This window comes from Kwoniella bestiolae, chromosome 1 (assembly GCF_000512585.2).
Source record: "Kwoniella bestiolae CBS 10118 chromosome 1, complete sequence".
NCBI lineage: Eukaryota > Fungi > Basidiomycota > Tremellomycetes > Tremellales > Cryptococcaceae > Kwoniella > Kwoniella bestiolae.
In genome coordinates, this window is record NC_089241.1 from 6,825,087 (window position 1) to 6,838,762 (window position 13,676).

Below are 13,676 nucleotides of genomic sequence, written 5' to 3' on the forward strand. Positions count from 1 at the left end.
CCTATGTTGAAGGGGTGGATTGGAGGGAGAGGGGAAGGGGCCGGTTGTTCTGGATGACGGCCCCGCTGTTGGGTGAGAATGAGTGTGGGAAGGCAGCTTGATTGTGTGTCTTCGGGGGCGATGTTATGTAGAAGGGATGGCTGGCGGGATGGTTGGATGATCCTTTGATAGAGCGAATCAGAGTGTCGATGAGAGATAGGTGGTAGTTAGGATTAGATGTGATGGTATGATGATTTTCCCGATCTAATGGTTTCAGATTGTCTTGAACTGATTTCTTCAAGGTATGTACAGGCTCGAATATCGTTGCTACAATACGAGTATCAAGATGTATATTGGATAGATGGATGGTTGTAAAGGTGATATAGAATGTCAAGAATTGTATAGAGTGATCTCTAAATACGTTGAAAGGAGACGGAAGAGGATGACGAAGTTGAGAGTTGAAAAGACGAAAACAACGTAAAGTCGAAGAGTGGCAAATTGGTTACTCTTACTGCACAACCGCAGTCAACATCCCCAAAATATCATTATGTCAACATGACATTGTCTTATGCATATATACAACTCTTACTAAAGCCTCTACGATGATGTATGCCATATACCTAAGCTCTCAATCTACTGCGCTGGCTCTTCTGCATCGACATATTTGATAGACAAATTTACACTGACTGGTAATGCAGGATCGGTAACCACGATACCTTCCTCCTCATCTAACAAGTCTGAAAGGAGTTTGTCGAGATTCGGCTTGGTAGCTTCGAAAACATCCGGAGGTGAGGGCCAGAAGAGTGCTCCTTTGGAGTAAGATAAAGAGGGTTTTGATATTTGCCTAGCGAATCACAGCGTATTAGCATGTTTATATATGGCGTAGTGACAACAGCGAAGGAGGTATGTTATGAGGGTGCGGTATTCAGATTCAGACGAGCTTCTCTGAATTATGACTCGATTCCACTTATAAATCGTGTGACATCACACTCACAGATCCTGCCTATTCGTCAAACTCTCTATGAATCTCTCCAAAGTCCAGTACCTACCCGCCTCAGCAGTCAGGCTTTCACCACCGCACACTGGACATTCAGGTCGTTTCTCATGTTCGAATGTGTATGTATAGACCGAATCGTTACCGACATACTGTGTAGACAGCAATCGTAAGCTTCATCAATATTTCTTAGGTAGCAGCTCGTTAGCTCACCATCATGTAGTTATTCAGGTAAGGTGCACACGCAGTAGCTATTTTGAGAGCTTCGTTACAGCATGATGCTAAAGAGAACTGTCAGCTGAAAGCTTCATATCATGGAAGATACAAGGACAACTGACCTGCAATAATAGCATTCGTACTTGCTATAGCTGGTATGATATTCTTAACTACGCCCTGAGTCAACGCCCAAGTCACACCCTCAATCTTGAACTGTGCTGCTCTAGCGGAAGCTTGTTGGTATAGCCATTCGATGTGATCTGGATCGTCCGTATCAAGCTTTTTATCTGTTTCAAGAAGGTTCAGATAGATACGTGTCAGCTAAAAAGTTGCGAGAAGAATGTTCTATGCTGAAGCAGACCCACCTTTATGCACTTTCGGCCACTCGAGTACGCTCGCCCATTCTATACAATGCTCAGGCAGTCGAGGGGTATTGGCGATCGTACAGATGGGGAATGCGGTTGGAGGAGTGAGCATGTCGATCTAACATTAACATTTAAACAACATCATCAGCTTGAAGTTCCGAGCTGAGTCGGGTAGAGATGAGCTGACTCACCGAACATTCGTAACAAGAGGTGACCGTGGGTAAGATAACTCTAGCCTGACCTTTAAACCCTTCTGTCCCACCGTCAATCAAAGGTTTCAGCTGTTCTTCATCCTCTTGGGCCATCTGCACGAGAGTAGCATTGATCCATCGCCTGGCTGATATACTGTCCAATCCGGCTACGACGATGTTGAATTGCTCGTAAAATGATATGGGGTGATCCTGGATTTTACCGTGATATCTGGCCATTCCAAATCAGCTAAAGTTTCCTTCAAGGAGCTTGCAAAAGAGAGAAGAGCTGAGGTAAGACATACGGTGTAACTTTTACTCCTGGGACTCTGTTCATTACGAATTCAGCAGCTACGAGAGCTTTCGACTTCCCTACATCTACTTCTCTGTCAGGTTTAGATGCGTCAGCCCAGGGCGTTCTAGACTTTGAGAGCAAGCTAGCTAACCTGAATAAGAATTGCCTATTGAGGTTGGAGATATCGATAGTGTCCATGTCGATCACGTGAATATCATTGAAGCCAGCTGAATTTCATGTCACTATCATCAGCTTTTACCCTTGGAATGATCATACTAGCTGACCCACTCAAAGCTAGATTCTGTAATATCTCGCATCCCAATCCTCCAGCTCCAATCACAAGGATTTTGCTTTGAGTCCGCAGAAAGTCTTTGGTCTGAAGGCATGATAGTATCAGCTACTCCGATGTAACACATACGATCGATTATAAAAAGCTGCCTCACCCCTTGACCACCCTCAAACCTCTCGTCCGTCCATGGCCCCTTCCTATCGAGGATCTTATCGATACTCGCGAATCTAGTCTCGTCGGACAGATAGGAAGCCAGCTTTGAGCTTGAGCTTGAGCTGGATGCGATACCGTTGGGTACGCCGTTGAGTACTGCTGCTGTCATTGTGGTCGTTGATGATTGGGTGTGGTAGTGATGAAAAGCAGTAATGAAGAGGAAGGAAGGAACAAGGATATCATATAGTTATAGTTGATGTAAGCAGTAAGCACCAGTAGGGTAACAGTATAGTGAGGCGCCCCGATCGATGACGGAGTTTTGATAGCTCTCCGCGTCATGTCACGTGATTCAGAGATTTCTGCCTCGTTGAGCTCTGTTTTCGTGACCGTTTAGTCCTGCTAAATGTCAATCTCAACATTGAAATGCGAGTGTATATATAACACCAAATACCTCTCATAATCCCTCATCATTTCACCATAGCATTGAGAGACAAGCGAGATGAAGTTAGATGCCACAGACTTGAGATATATCTCAGCGGATGAATTTAGGGTACTTTCAGCTGTAAGTTTAAGGGATCTCATCGTCCATCAACCACATCTTCTCTTGGTCGATCTGCCATATGGCGGTCCGGGATGCTGCTGCATTATGAGTTCGGAAAGGGTGCATCGTGAATGCTGAAAGGCATGTACTGATAGAGTTATGTCTAATAGGTCGAGATAGGCTCGAAGAACCATGAGGTGGTACCTACCTCGCTCATAGCTGAATTATCAGGAATAAGAGGAGGGGGAGTGAACAAGGCTTTGGGGGAGTTGGCGAAGAGAAACCTGGTAGGAAGATCACAGAATATCAAGTGTGAGTTTGACATTCTAGGATGACAATTCATGTACCGTCTATATTCCGCCTTCACTTGATTTTGGTATCAGTCGATTGAACACTGTCGGCTTACGATACATTTTATATTTCAGACGATGGATATCGATTAACCTACGGAGGATTAGATTACCTAGCACTACGTACCTTCTCAAGAAGGAAACTACCAAGTATTCACTCTGTAGGGACCAGGGTGGGTGTGGGGAAGGAAAGTGATATTATGATAGTTGCCGATGAAAGCGGTGAAAAGAGGATATTGAAGATGCACAGGTATGTGGTCGATTGTTCTGCCAATCTGGCTTTCTCAGTACCTATGGATCGAGCGAAGCCGATATAAACGTCGTCCATAGACTTGGTCGAATCTCCTTCCGAGCTATCAAGTCTAAACGAGATTATCTGGGTAAAAGGAAGAGTGCGTCATGGATGTACATGAGTAGATTATCTGCTCAGAAGGAGTTCGCCTTTATGAAGGTACGTAAACTCCTCAGCTTGAGAGACCATGATGTCTTCATAATCAGAAGCTGATACAAGAGAACACGTTGATAGGCTCTTTACGAGCATGATTTCCCCGTACCAGTCCCAATAGACCAAGCAAGACATTGCGTAGTCATGTCTCTGATAGACGGATACCCATTGTAAGTATAGCATTTCTTGCTCCGTCATCTCTTCTCCTCGATCGGTACGACTCCGCAGTCTCAGACTGACGACTGAAATGGTCCAGGCGAGCAATCGAACAATGCGACGATCCCGCCGACCTTTACTCGAAATTGATGGAATTGATCGTCCGACTGGCTCACGCAGGATTGATACATGGCGATTTCAATGAATTCAACATTATGATTCAGAGGAAGAGCGGTGAACCCGTTGTGATTGATTTCCCTCAGATGATCAGTACGAGACATGAGAATGCGGAATAGTGGGTATCTTGTATTGCAACACCAAAATCTAATCTAGAGAGCTGACATATCATTGTAGCTTCTTCAATCGAGATGTAAACTGTATAAGGCGGTTCTTCCGTCGTAGGTTCCGGTACGAGGCTTTATCATGGCCTACTTGGAAGGATGTCTTGGAAATCGAGGAAGATGAAGTCTTGGAAGAACAAGATCTTGCTTCTATCTCGGAGGAGGAAGAGGAAGAAGGAACAGAGAAGGTCACGGAGGGACCTGCTGAAGCAGATGAGAAGGAAGAAGACGAGAACCAAGCAGAAAGCTCGAAGACTGCTCAGAAGAGGTTGAGGATAGATCTAGAAGTGGAAGCTAGTGGATTTGGAAGAGCTTTACAGAGGGAGCTGGAAGACGTAAGTCTAAAGTCAGATACCGGACGAACATGGCTTCGTGTTGACGTCGTGCACAGTATATGCTGGAAGTCCAGGATCTACCTCCCAGCGATGGTGAGGAAGAAGATGATGATGACGAGGATGATGACGAAGACGAAGATGTGGAGGAGCAAGAAGACGATGAGAACAACAACGAAGACACCTCAGCACCATTCGACGAAGCAGCCTTCCAAGCCGAGATGTCCGCTCGACTCGAAGCTATCCGGCTCCACAAAGCATTAGGAAACGATGATCCCGATGATCTCCTTTCTGATCAGGAATCCGAACATTCCCTAAGTGATATATCGGAGTCCAATTCGGAAGATTCGGACGATTCTACCGGCCCCGCCCAAACGGATTATACATCGTATATGCCCTCTCAGCGCAACGCCAGGAGACACCACGATAGAGTTCAGATCAAGAAGATTGGCGATAAGAAGGGTGGATCAGATCTGATCAAAGATACTGTTGCCAAACAGGTGAGCAGAGAGAGACAGTTGAGCGAGAGGAAACATCATGGCAAGAGTGGGGCGAAGGTTGGGAAGAGGAAGGGAAGTAAGTGGAAGAACTCGGATAAGTATGCTACGGGTGGTGGGAAGGATGGGGGCTGGTAAGACCTCCAATGGGGAGCTGGAAATTCACGGATTTCTATGCAGTCACACCCTGCAAAGTCTCCCAGGGCATGTATAATCGGGTGCACAATCTTGCTATGTGATCTGTTTAAGACATGGTTTCACCCTGTCATCCACTTGTACCCCTAAATCAGACACAAGAGCATGACGACCAGGTACGCATCGCCCATCCGACTCCTATAGAATGACGGCAACCCGATTCCATCAGGTTGCTTTCGCTCACGTTACACCAAGCAGTCGGTATTATTCCATGTTGACCTGTCAGACATCGTTGATATACCACTGATCCTGGAAGTACAAATCTGGTCTCGCCGAGTGCCCATAAGCGAGACTTGAGTTATTCACTTGACTCATCTGAGCCAGCTGTTCAGAAATATCCTGCGAGTAGAAATCGGATCGTCTTTGCTGTATTTGATGACTATGAGAATCCAACACAGCGAGCTGTAAGGAGATATCCCTAGAATAGAAATCAGAGCCTTCCACCCAAGGCTGGTCGTATTTCACGTAATTGGACATGCGGTCGTGGGAATTTGGTTGATTAGATGGATGAAGCGAATGTGTAGGGTTCTTAAGCTCTCTATTGGTCAATCCGACATCTTGATTATGCATTGAAGGAAGGAAAACCCGGTAATGTTCCATTGGAGATATAATTTGCAGAGGCGCATGGCTCGGTTCGGGGAATGGCGTCACCACATCAAGGCTGGGATCGTTGAGTAGAATCAAGTCATCAAGATCAGGCTCACCAGGTACAAAGAGCTGCTTATCCCGATCCTCCCCTCGTTCCGATATCGCTCTATGGCGGACAAAGTTTTCAGATGATGTGCGAGGGACTGAACGTGCGTCAAGATGTCGTGATGCTATCAACTCGAGATTGATGGTAACTTCAATCGGTGGTGTGGCATGATCATTCTGCTCTAGCACTAGCATCGATGAATCCGTGTTAGAGTGACTGTTCCACACAGTCACGAGCCCTCTACTTTTCAGGTCCGTGCCGTTCTCCTCCGGATCTGCAGGTATACAGCTGACCACGCCAGTGCTGTCGTCAACATCGGGTAACTTTCTGGGTCGCCTGGCCGCTATCTTCAGGGTGTCTGGCTTGTGAAGGCGATACAGCTCTCTGTATGACATCGTCCACTGAATATCGTTTTCTTTGTTGGCCGCCATCAGATTCTCAACCCACAGAGGAAGCCCTTCATGTCTATGTCGATCGTAAAAATTGGTCATATGTTTTACATGCTTGCTCTGTCTTGTAAATCCAGTAAGCTGACATGGCCACCTCACATGAGGCAGAACCACAGGGGACACCAAGAAGGAGGATCCACAAACTCACGTGCTCTGTACAAATATCGACCTCATCGGGATGACCATTGGAAGGTTTGATTGACCTTCCACAAACTATTTCTGTCTCTTCTCCAGTCGCACTGACCTCGATCCATTTGATATCGCATTTCCCATGCCTATTGTATGCCCTACGGGTATAGCTTGGCCGGGATCTTCGGTCGGAAAGATGTTGATGATCATTCATGTTTGGCTCCTGTGAGCGCAAAAGGAGATGTTTCTCGATGATTGGCAGTTCAGGACCACAGTGAAGGTGAAGCTCGCATTTGGGAAGAATCAGAAGTTCTCTATATGGGCGTACCAACTCCTAAAAGACAGGCGTCATGAAACATGCAATGATGTCATCCACATAGTTGCAAGCCAGGTTTGAGGGCTGTTCCATTGTGATGCAGGGCAGTTGTGGGACGACTTTGCGGACGAAACTGGTGTCGGACCAAACAGAAAAAGGATTTCGCGTCAAGCACTTTCATGGCCACTCGGTATCATGTCAGAAAACTGCCCACAATTCGAAAAGAAGTTCTGTCACTCGTGATCATATGGGAAGAGGTTTGATCGGGTTTACAGACCACTCCTGCTACGACTAACTGAAGCTATTTATCTACAATTACATGAATGACATGATAAGCCAAGCTTGCTGGGAGCATTTCTTGATCCACGTTGCCTTCAGCATCATCTCAAGGTAGTCCATAGCTTGCTTAGCCTGACACCCATAGTGCCGGAAAGTAGCGTCCTTTTCCATCGCGCTGAACAGCATTGTGAATGACTCTCAAAGGTGAGCATTCCCACATTTGATCTCCCCTTCATTCTGCTCGAGTCTGTGTTTTGCGTAATGCGCCATCTCAGCTACACGGGCAGATCATGTCCACATACAGTAACAATTCATAACTGGGGCTGAAGTAAGCTATTTTACTAATCACTGTAAATGTGTATCTATGTCATCCGTGAGCTCAACTCCAAAATCATCTGGCCAAGTGAATTCATTGCCGTCAACAGCTATTTGCTGGCGTTCTGTCCACAACGCATGATAGGCTTCGAGAGATCTTGCGTATAACTCCGCGTATTCTTTCCTCTTTCCTCTCTGAAATTTAATCCACCTCCCCAAAGCCTTCGACTCGGTCTGCTCAAGCGGAGTACTGTTCATGAGAACGTCATCGCATCTGCTCCGATTGTCCATATATCTTTTCGCTCGAGTGCTATCTCGCAGCTGCTTCTTTGTGACTGTATATGTAGCCCAATCGTTGATGAGCCTCGTAGGGGGTACAGGCTTGTAAGTTGGAGTAGTCAAGGTCATTGCCCCCTTGTTATCTCGCTAACAGTAAAATCCAACATTGGTGACAAGTGCTGGAGGTCAGCATGAAAATCACTCCATTCACGTCCGCGTCCCGAGTATTCTGGGAGACATGATAAAGGTACCTACGCAATAATAACATATCGGATCCTTCTCATAATCCCAAATCTGATGCGTAAAACGCCTGCCGCATATGCCAACTTGGCCCTTTGGCTTTCCGGGTTTCGTATGTTGCTCCTAGTGATGGCAATGCAGATGGTTGTCTTTGTGCCCAAATAGCTGTCACGAGATCGGTTTCCAGGTGTACTTAAGCCCGATGCGCCAGGATAGGAAGAGGAGGTCGCTAGACTCCTTGCATTGCCTATCTCAGCCTGGTTTGTAGAGATGTTCGTTGCATAGAAAGGCGAAGCCATTGTGTCACTCTGGCACTGGTGCTGTTCGGGACGAAAGGCTGTGTTCAATCGGTCTACATATGGCGTGGTCATCGAGTCTGGATCAGGCCACGGAAGAACAGCCGAGATGCCATTGACCGAGTCGGTCGTATTTGGGCTGTGTGGGTATTGATCGGATGTAGGCTGAACGTCAGGCCCTTGAAATGTCCATTGATGGTGCTGATAACTTCCCCCATGAGCATGGTATGGTAGATTCCTATCAGGCACTTGGAGATCAGGACAGACTTCGGCTGTTGCTAGGTTGTAAGTGGGCGCAGAGTACAGGTAGTTCTGCCGTGCGATCGATGGAGGTTGGGGTCTCTTTTGACTCAAAGTGTGGCTCTCAAATGCTTGGGCAATCTCCCTAGTAGCTGGAAAGACGATTTGAGGGTCCGGAACGTACTCTTCAGTCTGATATGAAAAGTTGTCGTTGACATTAAGAAAGTTTGAGGAGAAGGCTATATCGATCTCCGGCAAAAAACCATCGGCACCGTTAGAGTGCGGTCCTACATCTCCCCAATGCGCTTGGTTCGATTGCACTTGACTCATCACAGTATCATCAAGGGTTGTACTTCCCACTCCATATGGTGCCCTGGCTGGACCTTCCTGCTCCATGTGATCCTTGACCTATGATGGCCTTTTTCGTGATCCATGCAGACCGAGGGTGTTGAAGTCTTCGTAGGAAAGGTTCATCCTCTGCCTGGGCATTTTCTCCCTTCTCTTTGATCGTGCGCAGGGTTATTGAGATGACGAACAATGGTTCACCCAAGCTAATATGCGTAACACCTCTAGTGTTCTAGAGCCACTCCGATTTCAAGAGTGAAAGAACTATGGACTTTAGGAACAAGTGGCGACAGAAGAAAAACGGCTGTGCATATTTGATTAGCGGAATAATCTCAGTGCGATTTCCAACAACATGGTCGGAGCTACAGACTTCTTCACTTGACTGCTCATGACAAAGGACCTGTGCGTACCCATAGACAACAGTCATTTGGATGCTGAGCTGAACCGTCCTTTATGTTATGCCCTGTTCAAGGGTTTCAGCTTTTCCCATTGAGGAGGCACTTTAGCGATGGATCATACAAAGTCTTTTATGTACTGCCCAAGCCTATATACTGTGAACAACCACCCTCGGTAAGATCACGGTCTCTCCATTTCCTTCTCTTGTCGTAGCCCCCCTGGCTGAAGCACACGCAGCCAATGAGACGCGAAGTGCGTTCCTTATGCGCATCGAACTAGCGGCGAGCGAGGTGATCAAATATTGATCTTGCGTGGCGTCCTGTGAAGCATTTGACAAGTATCTGACACATCATGATGTGTGGAGATGTCACTGATGGACTCAGCAGTATGGACACCAGGGCGGCATCGCATTACATGTATCAGCCGAACAAGCCAGCAAGGCTTTGACCCGTCAAGCCACTTCATCGGGGATACCGGTGATCGCACAGACTCCTACATCAAACAGCCAAGATCAATCAAGATCCTATCATCCTTTGTAGGCAATGTTGATGACTCTCCGTGGAGAGGACAAGAAAGGAGGCAACAGCAGATTGTGAGAGAGAACAAAGTATGCTAAGAACGGAAATGATGGTGTGATGCGCTATGTCCTGTGCTTCAAGATCAAGGCTCATTAATCACCTGATTAGATCGAACACAGACATACATCAACTTTCCTCTTTCCTCTCCTATGTGTTTATTTTTGGTCATACAGTATTTATAGTACACTGATCGACAGATTTGCCACTCACCGATTCCTGTTTTATTCATGTGTTTTTACTGTACGAGCGAGCTGATACAATATGCTGTACCTTCTCATCCCTTTGGCTCTATCACTACAGGTGGTTTCGGCTTTCCATGGTCCACACGATATGGCTGTAGACGCCGCACAGTGGTGGCTGTTTGATCATGCCCATGTGAGGCATGTCGTAAGATCCTGGTTTGGAGGAGACACGGGTTACGCTCCTGAAGAAGTTGATTGTCCGCAAGATCAGGAATGGATCTGGACCGCGGATGTGAGTGCTCAGAGTCTACTCGAACAAAGCGTCATTCTCAACTGATGCCTGAAATTGGCCATAGCATCTGTCGAAAGGAGAAGAGGAATTTCTGAAGAAGCGGGAGACGGTGGTCAAGGAGGCCGTCAAGGAGATGATGGACAAACAACAGATGCCCACACCACCTCGAACGCCCGTTATAGGCTATGCGATCTCTGGGGGCGGATATAGAGCGATGGTGTACGTCCAATCTCCTCCCACTTCTCCGAGCTGCGTTCGGGTCTCACTGATATGACGCGGTTTCAACCTCCAGCACTGGTCTAGGAGGGTTAATGGGTCTGATGAAAGAGAGTGATGAGGCAGTGAACGCTGGGACAGGTGGCTGGGCGGACGCGATCACCTATATGGCGGGATTGAGCGGCGGATCATGGGGTACATCGAGCTGGATATCCAACGGTGGAATGTTACCTCTTGACATGATAGACAAGGTATGTAATTCCCTTTTCCCTATGCGTTGAATGACATTGACTGTTCATAATGAAATAATCCCTACAGGTCTGGAATCTCGAATCCAACTTAATCTTGCCAGATGATGGGAAACTCTCATTCTACACTTCCTTGGCGGATCAGGTGAACGGTAAGAGGGAAACAGGTTTTCCAGCTCAACTAACCGACTATTGGGGTTTGGCTTTGGGGGAACATCTTCTGCCTGAAAAATACAGAATGGATGATCACCCCAACTTGACAATATCTTCGTTACCTCAGGCAGTTGATAAGCTCGGCAAAGGAGAGCTACCGATGCCTATAATCATTGCTTCTCAGTGAGTGGCTGTTTAGACTCTTTGAATGAGCAATAAGCGGGCTGCTGACTTGCAATGTTGGTCGGTACAGACGAGAAGAAGGTGAATATGTCATCGCCGAGAATGTCACCGTGTGGGAGTTTACGCCGTATTCCTTCGGTTCATGGGCTTTTGGGTCGAAGAAGAAAGTCCCTGGAGGTTTTACCCCTGTGAGAAATCTAGGCACCAAGCTGGACAACGCAAAGATCAAAGACAAGTGTTGGGAAGGGTTAGATAGATTATCGTGAGTGTTATCTCCCCGACCACACTATGTCGTACAATCCACCAAAAGGTTGCACTGCAGTCTGGTCTCGAAGTAAGCTGGCCCAAGCTGACCTTTTTGAATATGGCTATCACCAGATTTGTTATGGGCACATCTGCAACTTTGTTCAACGGTTTACTACTGGAGCTCAACAATACCAACTCCAGCAATCTAATCCTGACGACCCTGAAAGGGGTGCTCCATGAGATAGGTGAAGAGAATTTCGATGTGGTCAGAATACCCAATCCGTTCAAAGGCTGGGATGCCGAAGAGAATCCCGTAAGTGAATATTGGACCAGTTCTGTGGCGGAGCTCCCTTCACCGGTAGCATGAGTACGGCTGAGACCTTGTGTTATAGTTGAAAGATTTTCCGCTCCTTACCTTGGTCGACGCGGGGGAAACCCATCAGAACCTTCCCCTCGAGCCGCTGCTGGTCCCCGAACGTAATCTCGATGCCATCATCGCCTTCGATAGCTCCAAAAATACCGAGACAAGGTGGCCTGACGGAACTTCAATTCACACCACTTTCAATCGAGCGATCGTACTGGACGAAAGGGATGATACGAGAATCAAAATGCCCCAGGTACCATCTCCAAATGGGTTTATCAATGGTCGTTTGAATACTAGACCCACTTTCTTTGGCTGCGAAGACACGACTACTCCGCTGATTGTGCATATCCCTCAATACCCTTGGACATACTATTCCAACAAATCCACTGTAAGTGATGCACTGTCATGTCGTGGGTTGAAATGACTGAGTATGGCTGCAGTTCCAACTAGATTACGATCGCGAAGAAGCGACCCAGACGATGTTAAACGGTATGCGATCTCTGACCCTGAACGGCACAGTCCCCACTTGGCCCAAATGCCTCGCTTGCGCTTTGACCGACCGATCGTTCTCGTACACTTCTAAGAACAGGACGGAGGATTGCAAGAAATGCTTTGACAATTTCTGCTGGGATGGGAAGAACGACGATTCCACCCCTTCTGAGGAGTACAGTCCAGTGATGGGAGTGCCAGATTGGCTAGAGGAGAAAGGACTGGTCGATGATAAGTTTAAAGACGCTAAAGAGGGGACGAACAACTGGAAGGATGAGAAAGCTTCCGGTTTGAAGGATGGTGGGTTGAAGGACACAGCGAAGGATATCTTGAAGATAATAGGTCTGGATTCTTGAGGAATGTGTCTTTACTCCAGAGTTTGATTGAGGGAAGGAGCTGGATCTGTACGACTAGAAGTATTGGGATATTGTAGTGGATCTGTATTCATGATTCAGGATCGCTAATCTGAAGGGATGTCATTTTACACATAATTTGCGAATGACTCGCAGTAACTCATCATAACGAGCTGGATACTTGACGCGTCTGTTTCGGCAAGCATAGTTGAGAGAGCACTTTGAGCACTGCCTAAACCAATAAAGGCCGAGCCACGAAGCACATACCAAATATGGAATGTCGTTGCTGTCACCAATTCGCCACTCAGGAAACTTTGTTAAAAGCCCTCTGACATAGGTTACATCATATGGCAGTCCTTTCACCTTGTATGTCCTGAAGCTATAAATCGCATCGAAGCTCATGGTATAAGCCTTTGTCTGACTTCTGAAGACAAGAAGGCATTGTGCGAGTCGATCAAGTGTGCGACAGACAAACAAGTACTCTTTCAGCAATACACAATGCTCTCTCAGGCTTTGTCAGGGTCGTCAGTCTCTCCTTTTCTTTATACTCCTCAATCGTTTGTCTACTCATCATCAGAGATTCAACATCCAACCTCTTTTCCATCGAGTACATGTCGTCACCGCCAATGACCACTCAAAGGACCACCGCCGCAATCGGTCGCCGACCAGAGGGTTCCGTCTTCTTTCATGCAACGGAACTTTTGACTCTTGCGCCGGACTGTGTGATCCACTGGAACATAAGTACCGATCGAAATTATATTGACATTACCGTCCCCACCAAAGTGGTCAAACGGGACAACGTGTGCGCAGAAAAAACATATGGTGTCCCGGAACTATATTTACAGTCTTGGGCTTGTGTGCGGCTATTCACTCGGTCTGATGTGGACAGTTTCCAAAGCGAAAACCCAAGATACGTCGGTCAAGCCGATAGGGGGTGACATCGAGTTCCACTATCACAGCGGTAATTTCAATGTCCTTTAGCCTTCGACCAATCGATGTTCCGAAGATAAACCAAATCCTGACTGGACGTACACCCCTCGGGAGTACCGAAGTCAATT

At 47.0% G+C, this 13,676-nt stretch overlaps 5 protein-coding genes across 5 annotated transcripts; 2 read left to right on the top strand and 3 right to left on the bottom strand.

The window, feature by feature from the left end:
- Positions 1–612: 612 nt before the first annotated feature.
- I302_102568 (uncharacterized protein) lies at positions 613–2,648 on the bottom strand (the record flags this gene model as incomplete). Its single annotated transcript, XM_019187934.1, has 10 exons — positions 613–823; positions 974–1,125; positions 1,187–1,254; positions 1,312–1,476; positions 1,555–1,672; positions 1,746–1,974; positions 2,048–2,128; positions 2,189–2,264; positions 2,326–2,413; positions 2,481–2,648. The coding sequence occupies 10 exons, from the start codon at positions 2,646–2,648 to the stop codon at positions 613–615; spliced, it is 1,356 nt and encodes a 451-aa protein (XP_019050812.1).
- A 330-nt stretch (positions 2,649–2,978) lies between these two features.
- Positions 2,979–5,279, top strand: I302_102569 (uncharacterized protein; the record flags this gene model as incomplete). Its single annotated transcript, XM_065869519.1, has 8 exons — positions 2,979–3,041; positions 3,191–3,332; positions 3,446–3,620; positions 3,701–3,821; positions 3,897–3,985; positions 4,072–4,266; positions 4,326–4,647; positions 4,704–5,279. 8 exons carry the CDS (start codon positions 2,979–2,981, stop codon positions 5,277–5,279), a joined length of 1,683 nt encoding a protein of 560 aa, XP_065725591.1.
- Positions 5,280–5,558: 279 nt separating this feature from the next.
- I302_102570 (uncharacterized protein) lies at positions 5,559–6,818 on the bottom strand (the record flags this gene model as incomplete). Its single annotated transcript, XM_019187936.1, has 2 exons — positions 5,559–6,495; positions 6,724–6,818. 2 exons carry the CDS (start codon positions 6,816–6,818, stop codon positions 5,559–5,561), a joined length of 1,032 nt encoding a protein of 343 aa, XP_019050814.1.
- A 1,230-nt stretch (positions 6,819–8,048) lies between these two features.
- On the bottom strand, positions 8,049–8,969 carry I302_102571 (uncharacterized protein; the record flags this gene model as incomplete). Its single annotated transcript, XM_019187937.1, has 1 exon — positions 8,049–8,969. The coding sequence occupies one exon, from the start codon at positions 8,967–8,969 to the stop codon at positions 8,049–8,051; it is 921 nt and encodes a 306-aa protein (XP_019050815.1).
- A 1,184-nt stretch (positions 8,970–10,153) lies between these two features.
- Positions 10,154–12,621, top strand: I302_102572 (uncharacterized protein; the record flags this gene model as incomplete). The annotated part of the gene is made up of 8 exons (XM_019187938.1): positions 10,154–10,366; positions 10,431–10,585; positions 10,659–10,833; positions 10,901–11,166; positions 11,237–11,428; positions 11,545–11,725; positions 11,805–12,164; positions 12,217–12,621. The coding sequence occupies 8 exons, from the start codon at positions 10,154–10,156 to the stop codon at positions 12,619–12,621; spliced, it is 1,947 nt and encodes a 648-aa protein (XP_019050816.1).
- Positions 12,622–13,676: the final 1,055 nt, after the last annotated feature.